Genomic DNA, 17,613 nt, shown 5'->3' with positions numbered 1-17,613 from the left:
TATCACTGGGACTCTGACAGTAGTTTGATGAAGACCACAGTTTGTGAAGTGGCAGAGACACCTCAGGTCTCGCCCATCACTCCTGTCTCTTCCCCACCATGTGCAGTTCACTAAATTTGCCTACTCTTTAGTGCCAGCCTGCAACACGTCAAACCATTTTCTTAGAGAGCAGAGCTTTCTGCAAAAGCACAAGCCATGCCCTGTATCTCTCCAGCAAGGAGGATGGAGTAGCGCTCCCTGGACAGGGATGACACAAGGCATGCCTAACACATACTTGTTAGAGCTTCTCTGTCACAGCAGCCAGGGACTAACCCCAGAATCTGGGAAGCAAACAACCAGAGACCACTCACTGCAGCAAACAGGGTTAAAGGAGAACCTATTGCTACAGGAGCTCAGGTCACAGTAGGTTATACTTTGCCAGCTGTGTGGACCAGCTCAACAGCAGCTGCAAAGCAGCAGTGTAGATGAGCATATAGGTGGACACATACCCTTTCCCAGTGCCCACCTCCATAGCACACACACGAGCAAGCAGATTAGAGCAGAAAACAGCAGAGAAAGCAGCCATGGCAAGTTTGCGTTTATTTCACTATGCAGGGGAAAAGAAAACAAAAAACAAGCTATAGCAGTTAGCTGAACTTAATAGCTTTCACTTTAAAGTCACCCTCCACAGCCAGATATTGAATTTTCTCCATGCCCAGCCGATTGGGAAACTCAAACTCCACTTCAGGCACCTTCACCTTGACCTCTGCCGCATCAAAGGAGATACAGATCTGTAAGGAACCACAAGAAGGAAGGCTAGCACATGCAGGTCACAAGGCAGGCTCCCCTCTGCCTGATCAGTGAGTGCAGGACAACTGAGATGTCCACAGGTGGTCAAGACAATGCCTGCTAGCTCAGTGCTGAAGTGAAAGGGCGAAGCTGGTTTGCTCTGCCCAAGGTCAGTCCTGAGCTTCTGCAACTAGGGGATAAGGTAGCTCCATCTGAATCACAGGTCAATGTTTTAATTGCTCTTACTTGCACACCTTACAGAGCAAGGCCAGAGTGAGGCACTGAACACAGCTGAGCTGTTGGGCATTGACTCAGACCAGTCCAGGCAGTTGGTCAGCTGCAGTATTCTTCCCTTGCCTAGCTTCCTTTCCATACCTGCCCCTTCTCCACCTGGTAGCATTAGAAAAATTGCCCTCAGCCCACCAGTACATTGTGTCAGGGCCTTGCACAGACCCCTGGCACCTCACCTCAACCTTGTCGCCATGCTGAAAGGGGAAGTCAGCCTTCCTGTCCTCCTCTCCCCACATGCCATCCTCCTTCGAGTTGCACACAACAGTGTTGACATCTCCGTGGCAGTCAAAGCGAGGATTGAAATGAAGCATGAGGGTGCTGCTGTCCTTCCCTACATTCACAGAAAACCTGGGGAGATGGAGAGGTAGTGATGAGGAAATGCCCAGCTACCAAGTGCAAACAGGCTGAACCCAGTAGGAGCTCTGTCAGCCCCTGGGAAGGCAGGAGCCTCCAAACCATCTCTTCACTCACCCTTTGGCATCAGATGGGATCTTCCCTTTGACCTTGACACACTCTCCAGGCTGTACATCCAGCTGGGTAACAACCAATCCCTGTAGAACCAAACCACAGGGCTCAGCATCCCAAGGACAGCCCACCAGCCCTGCCTGGTGTGAGGCACAAACCAGATCCCACAGACCCAAGGGCCATTGCCATTCAGTGCTAGAGCCAGGGTTGCACCAGCCACGCTGCCTCAGCCACTTGCTGGAGAATCCCAGGTCACAGCCACCAGTGCTGCGCTGTCACCCCGCTGAGCGGCACAAACTCATGGGGAGGTAGTTTTAACCACTGCAATGACGACAGGGGTGGACTGAGCAGCTAATCTACCAGCTGCTACAAAGGACAGCCTCACTTAGCAGCAGCCGTTAGCACAGAATTAATAGCAGTTAGCTTTTGTAACACTGTGTCCCTTCTCCAGGCAGATCTCCACCCTACAGAGGCCACCCAAAATATCTGATGGTTTAACCTAGATGTGTACAGAGGAGTTGGTAGAGCCTGCTTCTGGCTGCAGCCCAGCAGAGCCAAATGAACATACCTAGGGAAGCTCCTGTGGGGCTAAAGAGCCAGATGATGTGGCCACTCCCAGAGCCAGATTATTCACTTCTCCAGCCACACACCCCCAAAATAGCAGGTAAAATCCCCACCTCCTTCAGCTAAGAGGAAGATGCTGTTGGTGTGGTTAGGTTTAACCCAAACCATGCTTCAGTTCCTGTGTTTCCAGGCCCAGCTGCAATAGTATGGAGCCCAACCACATGGCAGATAAGACAGGGAAATGAACTTCCATTTGGTTACTTTACTTATGTGGGCTGGTTCTTCTTGCATGACCAGTGGCTGGTAACTGTGGGCTGCTCCAGAGCTCAGGGCCCTTTGAGACAGTCACTCAACTGACACAGTGCAAGTCTTCATGCGTGCTCACTACTGTGCCCAAGGACGAGGCTAATGGGATCAGGTCCCCATAGCCACCAAACTGCTTATCACTACAGCACTGCCTTGTGGCTCTGTTTGTGGTACAGTCAAAAAAATAGGCACGGTGCCAGCATGGGGTCAGCACACACAGCCCTCCTTCCTTCTGCTGTTACACAAGCTTAACACAGCCCTGGATCCAAAATGCATTTTTTTCGAAAAGGAAAAATTAAAGAAAGAAAGGATATTCAAACTGTAAGCTGCAGATGATCTCAAAACTTTAAAATAAAACATGCTCTAAGACAGCTTCTCTACTTAAGTAACACGCTAGAAAAGAAACACAGCCAGTCGGCCCTAGCTGTTCCTCCCGCAGCCTCATATCAGCCCAGCACTTCCTCTCGCCTAATCCTTGTCTCCTCCTCCCCCTGGCACCGACCCAGAACCCACAGGCAGCCACCCCCCAAGTCCTGCCTGGGGCACTCACTTGCTCCATCCTGCAGACGCCCCAAGCCCCTGCTCCACAGCAAACGTGACTCAGCGCTCGGCTCCAGCAGCTTAAATCACTTGGGCAGGACCATCACATGATGGGGGGGAGATGTGGGGGGGGCAAGAAGGGGATCAGTTGCAGCTGTCTGGGAGCTGGAGCTTTTCCAGCCATTTAAAGTAGGCAGTGGGAGATTGTGATTGATATTGTTCTTTGTGGGCAGGATGTGTGTGATTTTTGAAGCCAGTGATTGTTTGCTTCTGCATGATCCTAGAAATCCTTCCTGTAAGCCCTTTTAGCTGCTAGGCAGCAGTGTATGTTGGCTCTGGTCCCATGGCTCTGTGCCTGCAGCGAGGTGGCTGCTTTTTGTTAGGTGATCCCTGCCTGAAATCTGGGTTGGAGTCCTCATGTTACTGCTCCCAGCTTCTGAGAGTACGTGTGTGCTCACACTCAGGCACAGCCTTGTGCTTGCAAAGGGCAGTTGGGAGTTCCTGGGTATGAAACGTCGCTGCCTGCAGTTCAGTGCAACCTAACTGTGGCAACGCCAGTGGTTGAAAGTATCTCTAAGTTAGTGCTGTATGTGTGGGGCACTGCTTGGTGCGAGAACTCAGGCTGCAGCATTTGAGAAGCAGTATGATCCCACTGGTTCCATTCCAGACTCTAGAAGGAAAAAGAGAAACACTGTTGGCAGATGGAGAGGCAGGACCGAGGCTGTTCTAGCGGATCCCCACTGCCTGCTCAGCAGGATCCTCTGTGCCTCAGTTTCCCTCCTGCAGGAAGTGATGTTAGTGGCATGCAGATTCACAGCTCTGCTTGCAAAACTGCAGTCAGAGCTTTGTATAGAGGCAGCATGTTACCTGGTTGAGCCTTGGCTGGCCTGTGAGATACATATCTGTAGATAGTGCCAGGAAGGGCTGCTTATGACTGAGTAGCAAAGGAGACACGCTGCCCTGCAGGAGGCTGTGGAACCTTCAGCAGACTGTGCTTGCTGTTACACCGACAGCACCCCAACTCCTGACACTACCCTGCCCCAAATATCTGCGCACCCATTCCTGAACATTCACGTGGCATTTCAACAGCCTGTATGACTCTAGGCCAGCCAAAGCTCAGCTGCATTTTCAGCTAGAAAGTCACAAGCCTGGATTGGAGCCCTGCAACTGAAGTGTATGAAAGAGGGCAAAATGCTGACTAAAGGTACCAGAGGAAAAATCCCATGTCTCCTCTGGCCTCCAGATAGCTCTCTGGCTATCCCATATTTATGCAGGGGCCACACGGAAGCCACGAAGTAACTGCTAGCACAGAGCCAGAGCCTATGGCAAACAGCACCAGGAGCAGGCTCCAGCACAGACAGCCCAGAGCAAGCCACAGAAATTCCACCTTAAGCTTACCCCAGTTCCTAGCATGATGTTAACGGGATCAATCACGTGTTGGAGAGAGGCTTTAGTCGCCTCCTTTCCATGCTTGTGTACAGCTGTTGCCCTGCTGGCTGCCACGTGTGAGGGGTTGAACAAATTTTGTTTGGTCGGTTGGGTTTTTGTGTTTGTTTTCCATTCAGCTTTGCGAAACCCCTGGAGACTTCTCCTCCTTTCAGTGCTGCAGCGTTATTTCTGGAGACTGAGCTGCTGGCAAGTGGGGCTTTAGTGTTGTCCATTCCAATTCCCCTTCTGAAATGCACGTTTTGTGAGCTGCTTTTCTGGCCTGGTGTGTTCTACTCTGGTCCTTTTGTTCAGATAGTGATGTATCTGTCTAATAATACAGAAATTGCACTGTCAGCTTTTCTTGAATGCTCTGCACTGGCTGCCAGGCTGCGTTAGCAGCAAACCCTTGGGCCTTGCCCCATGCAATACTAAGGGCTGGGAGCAGAATGGCTGGAAAGCTGTGCAGAGGAAAAAGATCTGGGGGTGTTAGTTGTATCCAGCTGAACATAAGCCAGCAGTGTGCCCAGGTGGCCAAGAAGGCCAATGACATCTTGGCTTGTATCAGAAATGGTGCAATCAGCAAGAGCAGGGAGGTGATCATCCCTGTGTACTCAGCACTGATGAGCTGCACCTTGAGTACTGTGCTCAGTTTTCAGCCCCTCACTACAAAGAAGGGCAAAAAAGCTGTGAAAGATCAGGAGCACAAGTCTTATAGGGAGTGGCTGAGGGAACTGGGATTGTTTAGTCTGGAGAAGAGGCTCAGGAGAGACCTTATGGCTCTATACAACTCCCAGAAAGGAGGCTGTGGCTGGATGGGAGTCAGCCTCTTCTCCCTGACAACAGTGATAGGACAGAAGATAATGGCCTCCTCAAGTTGTGCTGGGAAAGTTCAGGCTGGATATTAGGAAACACTTCTTCTCTAAAAGAGTGGTGCAGTGACATAGGCTGCCCAAGAAGATGGTGCAGTCACCATCCCTGAAGATGTTCAAGAAATGTGGAGATGTGGTACTGAGGAACACTGTCAATGAGCGTGGTAGGGATGGGTTGGGGGTTGGACTGGGTGGTCTTCGATATCTCTCCAACCTTAATGAATTAGAGCACCAACCTTATGAATTAGAGCACTGACAGTTCCACACTTTGCAAAATCAGCCAAACTTTAGTCTGAGACACCAGTGCTGAGATGCCCAATTCATGGGTATCTCATGGGGTACTCATGGGAATCACCATGCATGTAGGCCCTTAGAGCTCCTGCTATCTGCAAATTTTTGGGGAGGAGGTGCACCTGCGAAGCAGCTGTGGCAGAGGCAGGGAGAGGCAGTCATCTCCTGCTCTTTTAGAGGGTGATGCCTGGAGGAGTTTTCTCAGGACGGTTAATTAAGGGTGTCCTCCCAGCAGCCAGGCCTGGAGGCTCACTCTTGAGAGCAGGAGGCCCAGCCAGCACTCAGTGTCCAGCTCCAGCTCTTAGTTTATCATTTCATTCATACAGACTGGAGGCAGAAAACTGGCCAGTCTGATTTTCTCCTAACAGTCTCCAGAAATCACCCAGATTTGCTTTAAAAAATGTAAATGCCAAACAGATGCAGCATGCTGATTATTGCTCTTTTTAATCTTCTGCGAGAGAAAATACACCCTAGCCCTTGGCGAGTCCTCTCTCTGGCTAATGACTCACGTCATTAAAAATTGCATGCTACAGGAAAACACTGATTTTGGTGGGGCTGAGCACCCAACTTCACCCAGCTCTGGGAAAGACAAAGCTCGGGAGGCGCAGAGCCTTCCTGGGTATTTCTGCTGAGGAAAGGCTGTGCTGGAGGAGGGGCTGAAGGCCCAGGCCACTGGGGATGCTCGCTGGGGCTGCATGGCCACATACCACTGCAGCAATTTATTCCAGGTCGCTTCCGGATTTCAGCTTCCCCTCTATTAAAAGGGAAGCACCTCTATTCTAAGTTAATTAGAAAGTAAGTTAATTATAAAGAACGTCTTGCACTTTCTCACTGAGTGATGAAAGGATTTCGCTGATCTCTTCAGTGGGATTTTAAGTAAGCCTCAACATATTTATTTCCCTCATTACCACTGACTCCAGCTGACAATCCCTACGTTCATCTCTTGGTGGAGCAGATCCAATGGGAGCGAGTTGCTCTCCACCTAGAACTGCGGCTTTGTCTTTTGAGGTTCATTTCACTTTAGCATACCTTATAAACATGCAAATGGCAAACACCTCCTCAGCGCTTATTCCTGCATCTCTGAGGAGCTGCTTACATTTGCTCATTAGAGGTCCCTGCTACTCTGAGCTCACTTATGAATCCAGCACTGTTATGCTGCACCTCCCCCTGCTGGGCCACCCCTTTTCCCATTTCTTACCAATTCAGGGTCCAAGATGCACATTACACAGGACAAACCCAGTCAACTCTGCAAGCAGGTGTTTTCTAGAGGTCCGTCAACTCTGACAATTTGTGGCATTTATTTTCAGCAGTGTTACCTTTACATTTGTCAGCTATGGCCACATTGCAAACCTTTGCGAGAGGGATTACACCCTAAAACACTTCTTCCCTGGGATACCTCAGTAGGACAGCAGCACTTCCCACTCATTACACGTTGCTCAGGTTGTCTTGAGAGCTGCAGGGAAACTTGAGCAAGCAAAAGCTGCATCACTTCCCACCTTTTCCATATAGAGGAAGGTACAGGCTACATCTTTGTTTTCTCTGAGCAGCTGAGGAAAGCAATGTCTGGTGGCCTTTTTGTGATTTCTCCTTTCTACTGTTTTTTAAGGCTTGGCTTTCTTTACATAACTAATTATGCAAAACCTGCAAGGCAGTGTACTGAATGACCCTGAAGTAGTTTCGTTTGCAGCTTTGCTCAAATCAGTAGGAGAAAAATGCCTCACATTGACTTGGAACAGGATGGGACTCAGCCTTGTGTGCCAGCCCTCTGTCTACCAAATCATCTCACCAACCTGAAGCTGGGCTAATGTAAAAGAGCTCTCCTCTAGACTGTCATGCAGCACATACAGCATGCCAGAATGGTTTAGAAACTGAAACCATCTGGAGTTCCTTCCCCACAAAGGCATTTGTGTGCCAGAACTGCTCTCCTTTGAGCCACCCACACAGTGAAAAGGAATTGTATTAAAGCTGGCACCAATATTTCAAATTCAGGTTTTAGGCAGGAGAAAATTGTCAATCAATATTTGGAAAATGCCTTGCAAAGAGCAAGCTGTTTAAAAAACTAGCAACAGACCTCGAAGAACCACTAACACTGACGGTTCAGAGTCCCAAGATACTGAAGTGCAATCAAAATAATGCTCCTTGGGTTGAAACTTCTTACCTTTCCTGCCCTCTTCTCCGTCACTGCGTTTTCTCAAGCAGACTTAAGTTTTACATGAATCAAGTCTTGTGTCATGAGGGCTCCTTTGCTTCAAACACAAACTCTAATCTTCTGTGTGTTGAAGTGCAGTGAACAAAGACTTAAACTCAGGTTTAAGACCAACATTATTGGATCCCTTTAGTACAATGCTTTCATCATTGTTAAATCAAATTAATGCAGGGAAGCGTCCTAAGAAGAGCTATAAAAGCTTATTATTGTCATTATAAAATAGAACAGCTAATCCCCATACAAAATGCCTTACAGTTTGGGAATGTGAGACCTCTGCAGCCGCGTTACATCTGCCTGAGAACAGAGATCTGCTGAGGGGTGTTGCATATGGTGCTGCCACAAGAAACAAGATGTATAAAAAGGAATATCTGGGGATTCTGGCAAGAAGTCATCACGTTTGGGAACTGTCTGTGGGTTGCTTCTCTCCATAGACCTCCTCCTAGCAGAGAGAGCATCAGCACCTGGTGAGATGCTGTAGGTTCCAGGAGTCTCTTAGGCAAAAGGAGCAGAGGAAAAGTGAAAAAGACAGCACATTGACCTTCTCTGCACAGGGCTAACAGGATGGTCTGCCAATATTCCTTGCAGGTTGGATATTAGGAAAAATTTATTCTCTGAAAGAGTGGTCAAGTATTGGAACAGGCTGCTGCCCTGGGAAGTGGTGGAATTACTACCCCTGGAGGTGTGGCACTGAGGGACACAGTGGGCATGCTCGGGATGGGTCAGCAGTTGGACTGGTTGATCTTAAAGGTCTTTTCCAGCCTTAATGATTCTGTGGCTCAGTGATTCTACGATTCAATGAGCATCAGCACCAGTGTTTGTAGATTTCCTTGGGAAATTTCTTCGGTGCCCAGGTTAAGGAGCACCACTGGGGGGAATCCGAAAGTGTTGCTGCTATTGATGTGCAGCAATCTCAAAGAGCTATGTCTCCTCTGCAGTTTTCTTCCAGTGATGGTAACATTACAGCAGCAGCAATGTTACCAGCCCCTCTTCACAAGAGTGCCAAGCTGGATGGTCATTAGCATGCAGTGCACATCTTCAGCCACCTCATACTGCTGCTATCCGCTCAGCACACCGAGTACGCAGGATTGTGTGCCACGCATGTCACAGGTCTGAGCTTCACATGCTGCTAAAATGAATTTTAACTACTTTGTAAATTTTAAACAGTTGCCCCTACCAGTTTGGCTCCAGCAGCAGTAAATACAAGTGTGGTTGTGGCAGATTCTGACACTGAGAATTGCCCCAATTCAGGCTGGCTTTACAGGCCACTGTACATGTTTGGCCTTTTGTTGTACATGTTCCAGGAAGCTGCTGGACCTTCTTATAAGACACAGAGCAGGCTTGGGCTTTAAATCAGTACCAAAGGCAAACTGGTTGCCTGCCTTCTGTGGTTGATGACAGTCCACTTCTCAGGTGGCTAGAAAGGGACATCTCGGGTCAAACAAAGCCAGTTGGGAGTATCTACACACACACACACACCTTAGGAAGCATACCTGCACATGGTAGTCCAGCAAATTCTGTTTGGAAGCAAGAACATCATTACTGAGCACAGTGGGCAGATCAAAAACTCTGCTCCCAAACCCCCTGAAGGCTGTGGTGATCTTGCTTGCAGCTCCACAAAGAATTTCTAGCCACAGCACAATGAATTGAAGCAGCAGAGAGCCCCGAGCACTGTAGGATGCAAGGAGAAAGGAAGGCAGACAGGGTTTCTCACACTGACAGGAAGCAGGAAATTGTGAGGATGACTTCTGGCATGGGTTGAGCCGTGCCCCCAAGTCCCATGTGAGACTGGATGCTGCTGCCACCACATTAGTCAGCAAAGCCTGACAGACTCCACCAAGACACTAAGGCACAGCCCTGCCATGGTATGTGGGTGTACAGCACTCTGCTCACCTCTACAGGAGATAGCCAGCTGTCTGAGAGAGGCTGGCAGAATCCCACAGCAGCTTTGGAAGCCTCAGTCCAAGGATGAACATGCATCACACCTACAGAAATCTGCAAGACATCAGAATCCAGGGGAAGCACCCTGTATGTACCCTTCCTCTTGGCCAAGTCAGGAGGAATAGGACTTGTATGGACACTACATCTGTATGCATGGGTGTTTTGTCACCCCCACATGTCAGGAAGGGCCCAGCCAAGCCTGTCAGCATGAGGAGCAGATACCACATGAGCAATGCCTGGTTGCTGGCATTCCTGCCACGGCACAACTACTCCATACCACTGGAAATCTGAAGGCATTTTATTTCTTCAAAAAGAAGCAGCTTCTCCAGAGTGCCTCGGGGAGATTGCAGCACTGGAGATGAAGCAGGTCAGCACTTTGGACCCAGAGTCCCTGTTTTCAGAGATCCCACTGCTGCTACTGGCAGCCCCAGAGTCTCCCCACTGTCAGTCCTCCCAGCAGCTAAAAAGCCATCCAATCTGAAGTCAGCAGGTGACACTATCAGGAAGAGTAGGCTTGGTGTAAAGAAGGAACCAGAAAGCAAGGAGAGGGGAGAGTTGTGAGCTGTTTCCTTCAGTCATCCTTTCAGTATTTATAAAGCGAGAAGACAAAAAATCAAAGTCAGATGCAAATAACTCCTGAACAGAAAGATGAACATTTTCCTTGAGCATGCCATTCAGCTGATGACTAAGCCAGCTCTATTGTTTATGCAAAGAAAAATGCGTAAGTTCCCTTAACGATGCCATCTGTGTCTTTACCTTGGAGGCAGCACTGCCAGGCTTACTGACCTCCTCTGGATGGGCTTTATTACAGCCACTTGCCTAGAAGCTGCCCTGCCTTGGGAGAAACATTTATTTGCCTGTTTTCAAAAATCACTTCAGCCACGTCTACTCAAAGAGATAAAGAGATGGATAGCTTTTACAGTGCAATGTAATTCCTTGTCTTTTTCTGGAAACAGATGTGTTTTGACATACACATACTATATGTTATGAAACAACGTTGCTTATCCCTCCTTCCTGGAAGAGGCTTTATATTTAGGGATTTCTGATAGTTTTGTCAGCCTCTTGCTGCAAATTAGCATCTCCTACCTGACACATTTCTTGTCTTTGCCCATGTGCTCTAATGAGCAGAACTGAGCTGGGAATAGCAAATACAAGACAACGTGCTTGTGGCATGTGAACCATCAGCCAGAAAAAAAGATAATTCAAGACTCAAGCTTCACCTTCAGTGTCAGTGTGACACTGCCTGAAGCTGCAAGAGGATGGAGTAGGTACGTAGGGGGGGCAAAATTGCTACCCCAGTCTCTTCACAGCCTCTGCTGGAGCCCTACAGGCTATGTAGCAACATCATTTGCCCTCAGGCTCATTGAAATACATTGTGCTCTGAGCCCCACACCTTGGCCACTAGCAAGGCACCTGGCTCTGAAGAAAATCCCTGCCCTCATGCTTATCAGCTCCCCATTGTGTGTGTGGGCCAGGAGAATGCAAACCAAAAGATCAAGTGCTGACTGCTAGTAGTCAAAGACGGGATGCCAGAACTGCTAGACTGCTGTCAGCCCTCTCAGCAATGGCTGCAGCACCATGCATTTTACACATTTTACCCCTGATAAATGAATAGCCCAAATCCTCACACTGCAGATAGGTTCACAATGCAGCATGAGAAACACGAGGGAGATAAGAAGGGTGAAGTGCTTGTTGGTGGAAGAAGCTGAGCTCTGCATCCCTGTAGCAACAGTGCACTCCCAGTTAAAGCCTGGGACTTTCTTGCCCTTTCTGTACACGAGGCACAGGACCTTCCCCTTCACACTAAGCAATCTTTTCTGTTTACCCATTGGCATGCAACTCCCAGGTGGACTTTGGACAATCTAAGATAACAAACACTCTGCACTTGGCTGCGCAAAGCTATTTGGTCCCTGCCAAGTTTGGGGAGTCCAGGCATGAGACACAGTGCTGTAGATTCTTGTGGTTTCCACTTTCACTGAAATACTCACAGCTACATCAAACCCTATAAAACACCTTTGCTAACTGCTATCAGTTATGAGTATGCATCCTCAGGTTTGTTCTATCAGGTCAGACTGTCTGCTCCAGTGAAGGGAGTACAGGATTTGCAGGATGTTCCATTCCTACAGGCAGACTGCTGCATTGGTAACTGCTGTGTAGGGTCAGGCACCGTTATCACCACGGTGCCTCAACACCATACCTCCTGCCCATAGCACCTGGTGCCCCTGGATGCTCAGCTACATAAGACTTTGCCTCATCCAGTAGAACTGGTGAAACCAGCCCTTAGGTAATGCAAGGTACCAAATTATTTTTCTCTATCCAGCTCCTCTTAAAAAAAAAATTTTTTTTTCAACTATTTTTAATGTATTTTCATTTTCTATCCCTCTAGCAGTTATTTTCCTTCTTTTATACAACTTTTTTCATGTATTCTGCAATAACATGCTCTGTTGCAGCAGTCTCCTACCCCTCAACCATACCCTTTTTAAGCTTTCCCTAAAAATGATAAAATTCTTTTTACTTTAAAATTAATATAACTAAGACTAACTGTATTAACTAAACTAAAAAATAGCATCTGGGAAATTTCGTCTTTTCTTTTTTATTAGTTCCTTATCCCACTGCACTGCTGTCAGTTACCAGAACTGACCTCACAAAGAAAGCATGACAAGGGGTAGGAAGGAGGCCTTTGCAGCCTTCTTCTAAGCAGGCTACATCCAGCACTGAGGCACTGTAAGGGAATAGGTACATTACTTTGTTTAGGTGTGGAGTTATATCCCTTATTGCAATTGTGTGGACAATGGAAGAATGTTGCAGTTAATTGTTTCTTCTTGTAAAACCCCTTCTGCTAACGTGCCCTCTGGTTCTACTTGCAGTGCCTGGCATCAGAAATTCTAGCTTTAACAAAACCTAGCAGCAACTGAGCTTGTTTTCTTGTTTAGAGCCACTTCAAAGTTCTGTATAAATAATTTAAGCCAAATGGCATTTGTCATAGTAGAACAAAGTAAGTTTTGTGATGGATTCTTGGATGGGTGTATTTTTAATCTTGTACACTCTCTTCCTTGTTGCTTTGGATCATAGAATTATTAAGGTGGGAAGAGTCATTTAAGATCACCTAGTTCAACCATCATCCCATCCCCACCATGCCCACTGATCGTGTCCTCCAGAGCCACATCTCCACATTTTTTGAACACCTCCAGGATGGTAACACCGCCACCTCCCTGGGCAGCCTGTGCCAATACTTGGCCACTCCTTCTGAGCATAAATTTATCCTAATATCCAACCTGAACCTCTCCTGGTGCAACTTAAGACTATTCCTTCTCATCCTGTCATAGATTAACAAAGGTGTGGTACAGAGGATATCCTTAGCTTAAAGTAACAGTGCTCTACTGTGCTGCTTGTCTGCTTTGCCAAAGAACACTTTTAATTGCATGAAAGTTTTTTGGGATGTATGAGCTGAGATTACCAGTGTACTGCTCCTTGACTAGGAAGCTGAGCATTCATTTGGTGTGTCTGTAGGTGGGAAGTTGCTCCACGAGAAGGAGAGCTTTCATTTCCTGGGTGGGAGGAGTTTCCTATCTTCAATCTATCGTAAGATATGAGTCTGATGGAGGTTTACACCATTCAGCATAAATGACTGCTGATTTAAGTGCTGGTCTTGTCAACGCGTGGGTTTTAAGAAGCCATTCCACCAAGCTTAAGTGATGAAGACCTGTGAGCAAAGGACAGTCTGTGACTAACAAAGACAGTTAAAGGCTGAGGAATTGCATCAGTCTGCCAGCTCACCTGCACAACTTCTGTTAGTGAGGCTGCAGCATGAGTCTAATCAGAGCTGCAATTAGGGAGCGTAATTGAGACCTTAGCAGAAGTTCCATGGATCAGACGAACGTCCAGTTCTGCTGAGCTGCCTGCTTCTAGCAATCTGCTGAACCGGTGTGGCAGCACGCATCCCTGGAGCAGGGAGGTGATGAGAAGAGAGGGTATAGCACTTTTAGCTTTACACCAACTTTATAAGGCCTTTATAAGGGAATAAGCACTTCTTTGGTTTGTCAGAGTTAAGCACGGGGAGCAGCAGGGTGGACTTTATTGTAGGAAGAGGGAGGCGTGTTTCCAAAGTGATGTGAGGAGAGGGCAGAGTTCTGTGTCTCAGGGTGGTGCAGATCAGATGCCTGGGTTGGGTGTGAGCACAGGAGCCACATCTCCCTGCAATGAGGAAATAGCCACGTGTACCCAAATGGAAGGGGCCAGGCAGGCTGAGTAGGTAGCAAGGAGAGCAGGAGCATGTTGAAGCAGAGGTGCTTGGGCTGCATACGAATGTGTTCACAGTGGGCTGCTGCTGGGGTACAGGACCTAGGATGCCTACATCACTCCGCCTCCCATCCTCGGTGTGCTAAAGATCAATTTCACCTTTTCTGTGCCCATTTCCCCAGCAGAAAACCTGGAGAATGAAGCTCTCTGCAGAGTAAGCAAATGGTTATTCCCACAAGGAGTGACCAACTTCCACATAAAGCTGTGCAGTGCAAGAGCTGTGCAATATTATTGGTCTTAGCAGTCTTAGAACTCCTAAGCAATCCCAGGATAACAAAGCAGTGTGAAGACACACTGGATCTGGTAGGAAAGGGTCTTTGCAGTCCAACACTTCCTAAGGGTGACTTTATAACTTAAAAATTGGGGAACGCAGCTGGACTGTGGCATCTCTATAAAGTTCCTACAATGACTTCCCAGGTTTGTCAGCTTGCTGATCTGAAGTGCTGCTGGGGAGTGACAGCTGCTCTGAAAAGGGTGACAGACGAAGTCAGCAGCAGAGTGAAGACAAAAAGCGCTACTTGGATTTGTGTCATGGAGAAAGGTCATGGAAAGGCTGTAAAGTGAGAATCCCAAGGTAATGCTGTGCTTCTCAGTCTTTGTCTCAGTAACACTGGAGATATGAAGGGAGGAAAGCGTATTCTGCAGAAGTCACAGATGACTGTGGGGCAGAAGTGCGCTTCCCATAAGAGAGAGGAGGGGAAAGGACCACTTCGGGGAAGGAACCTTATGTCTGTTCTCAAAATACCCGTGTTCCATCCCCTCACCTGGCTCTGCTCCCTTCACAATCCTCTTTCTTTTTGAATTTCTTCCCTGAAGCTCTCTGACACCAAGGCTCTGGTGGCATAACTGGCACCCCCATCATCAGGTTGCTTTTAAGAGCTGAGGCTCACGGAAGCTTTTAGAGAGCCCTTTCCATTGACAAAAGGAAAAGCCAGGCTGCAAAAAGGCTGCTGCCTTTGATGGCCACAGAGACAGACAGACAAGGTTCTCTTCTGCCAGGAAACAGTTCCTCCTTCAAATAAACCCCAAGCAAAGTGGAGATCTCAATTAGTGCTTGAGCAAGGGCTCGAGGCATTCCCCAGCACGGATGTTATGCAAGGGTCAGGTTCTGCTACCCTGATTCCTGTTCCTCCCCGAAACTGCAGACATTTAGGCACATACCTCAAATACAGGACCAGTCCCACCTACTGCACTGCTCTGCCCCGAAGTGCCAGACCTGGCAGCCCTGCACTCACAGGCACTAACACCTGCTGCTCCTGGGGTCGCCCAGCAGTGGGAGCATCAGCCCGGCAGCAATGTGCCCCTGTCATGTAGATTTTAGCTCCATCTCTGCCTTCATTCAAAATCTACAGGAGAGCCAGGCAGCACTGGTGTGCAGTTAAACTGTTGCATTTTTGGACTGCTCATTTATGATAAATCAGTGAGCGCATTTTTTCCTAAATCCAGTGGGATTCCCAAAGGCAGTTTGTGGTTTGGAAGCTCTTGGGAATCACCACACTGCACATCCCTTATCTGCACCCAGACTCCCAGTCCCACTCATCCCCATCACACAAACTCCTGTAAGGAAGTTCAGGGCTGGGGTGTCTGAGAAAACACAGACAGCTCTGGTCGTGTACCCACTGTGAGCTCCCTGTCTGCCCAGCCTGGATTCCTGTGGCGATGCTTTCCATCCCTGAGGCATGGGAATGGGCATCCGCAGCCACAGCACAGGTACCGCTTCCAAGTGCTGTAGTGAGAGGAAAAGGACCGTGGGGCCAGAGAGATGGGGCAGGGTGAGTGCTGCCGGGCAGCTGCAGAAAGGAGCGGGGCTGCGGTGCTGCCCCACATTCCTGTCTGCATGGGCTGCAATGCGGGGTGGGTGTGTTAGCAGCCTCCTCCACGCGGCTCTCCCACTGCTGCTCTCTGCCACAGCCAGTCCCTCTTTGAAGACGCTTGCCGAAAGGCCAGCTCTGGACCAACTGCATTTTTAGGATAGGGGCTCATCCCTTAATCTGCTGGGATTAGACAAGGAGCACAAGCTACTCCCTGGAATGTAGGTGGTGTAGGCAAGTGTTTTGCAAACCCCAGCACCAACAGCAGCCCTCCTTGGGAGAGAAAGCCAGCACTGCCCTGGCTGTGGCCAACTGCAAATGTCACACCACAGCTCGAGACCCCAAGCCCATGACCCCACTTGTGCTGGTGACTCTGTGAGTCATTCTCTGGGTTCAGACGCACTTCCAGACAAGGAGCTGCATCATTTTGCTCTCAGAAAAGCAAGAAATTGAAGGGAGAGCAAAGAGACTCAGACAATGTTTCATTGCAATAATTTAAGAGTACATTCCTCAAGAAGTTCAGATGTGTTTGCAGCGTTTCCTGCCCACCTGCCTTCCTCTTGGATCCAGTCTCCTGTGCAGGGGGTGCGTGCTGCTGTCCGTCAGTCGCTCTCACTGCCAGCTTGGTGGGATGCTGCCCGGCGGCCGCGCTGTGGCTTAAGGCACGCAGCCAGCGGTGCCCGGCCTGCAGGCGGCAGAGCCTTGCTAGCTGAGGACACACTACGGGCCAGGGGCTGCGTGGGGAACATAATCGTGCCCCGGGGTGCCTGCAGGAGCTGCCAGATCTCCCCGGAGGTGCTGCTGCCCAAGTATTCCCAGGGCCGGCGCCCGCTGCCATCCCGCACCTGTACCTGACAGCCCAGTTGTAGCACCAACACCTTGATGACGAGCGTGTGGCCATGTATGGCAGCCAGGTGCAATGGAGTGTACCCGCAGCCGGATCGAGCGTCCACGTCCAATGCCAGCCCAGCCTGGCGTGCTGCTTTGGCCAGCTCCTGCAGGCCTGGCCCATCACCGTGCTTGGCCAGCCAGTGCAGCACCGTGAAGCCCGACACGAAGTCCCGCTGCAGGGCCAGTTCTGGCTCCTCCAGGAAAAGTCCCCGCACATTGGCCCAGCGCCCCGCTGACACTGCCACCAGCCAAGTGTGTGCCCGCCGACTGAGTGGCACCGTCGGCCTCCGGCTCGGGACATGTACGGATGAGCTCCTCTGGGGCACTGCACGGAGAGGTCTCCCTCTGTTGTCAGACACCTCCAGCATAGCAAGTTGGCACCTGATGCTGCGGAAGACAGGTACTGGGGCTGCGGGGGTGCTAGCTGGTGGCCCCTGGGGGTCTGATGCTGGCAGCACAGACCGGGACAGGAGTGGACTGGCAGGAAGGGGCTGGGCGCAGGGGGGCTGCCCCCCGCGGCCTGCTGGCTGTGGCAAGGCTGAGGGTGAGGATGGCCCTGCGGCGTGCAGCAGTGTGGCTCGAGGTCGCACTGGGCCGTTGGGGGTCCGTACCTTGGGCCCCTCTCGTGAGGAGGAGGGGAGCCTGGTGGAAAGCATCTGAAGGGATCTGGACAGAGGCAGGGGGACCGCATCCAGGCCTGATAACAGCAGTGATGGGGACGGGTTGCGTCCGGCAGTGAGTGTCTGCAGGGACCGGGACTGCGACAGGGGCGGCATCTCTGGGGCTGAGAGCAGCGGCAGGGACTGGGCAGGGGATGGCTCCGGGAGGGACGGCTGTGGGGACTGGGCTCGAGGCGGCCCTCTGAGGGGCGGCACCCTGGGGCCCGCTGACAGCAGAGGGGACCGGGCTGGGAGTAGCCCTCTGGGGCCAGGCGGTGGCAGGGACC

General features: G+C 49.9%; 2 protein-coding genes across 2 annotated transcripts; both read right to left on the bottom strand.

Moving 5' to 3' along the window:
• Nucleotides 1-560: 560 nt before the first annotated feature.
• Nucleotides 561-3,051, bottom strand: LOC100544806 (16 kDa beta-galactoside-binding lectin). Its single transcript, XM_003205665.4, has 4 exons — nt 2,945-3,051; nt 1,531-1,610; nt 1,236-1,407; nt 561-770 (listed from the first exon to the last, which is right to left on the bottom strand). Exons 1-4 carry the CDS (start codon nt 2,951-2,953, stop codon nt 627-629), a joined length of 405 nt encoding a protein of 134 aa, XP_003205713.1. The 5' UTR covers nt 2,954-3,051; the 3' UTR covers nt 561-626.
• Nucleotides 3,052-16,241: 13,190 nt separating this feature from the next.
• Nucleotides 16,242-17,463, bottom strand: SOWAHB (sosondowah ankyrin repeat domain family member B). The gene is made up of 2 exons (XM_010709666.3): nt 17,279-17,463; nt 16,242-17,054 (listed from the first exon to the last, which is right to left on the bottom strand). Exons 1-2 carry the CDS (start codon nt 17,356-17,358, stop codon nt 16,379-16,381), a joined length of 756 nt encoding a protein of 251 aa, XP_010707968.1. The 5' UTR covers nt 17,359-17,463; the 3' UTR covers nt 16,242-16,378.
• Between the last annotated feature and the right edge of the window lie 150 nt (nt 17,464-17,613).

The sequence above is a fragment of the Meleagris gallopavo genome, chromosome 4 (assembly GCF_000146605.3).
Source record: "Meleagris gallopavo isolate NT-WF06-2002-E0010 breed Aviagen turkey brand Nicholas breeding stock chromosome 4, Turkey_5.1, whole genome shotgun sequence".
Classification (NCBI taxonomy): Eukaryota; Metazoa; Chordata; class Aves; order Galliformes; family Phasianidae; genus Meleagris; species Meleagris gallopavo.
Note: the sequence above shows the minus strand (reverse complement) of the source record. Positions and strands in the feature narration are given on the sequence as shown.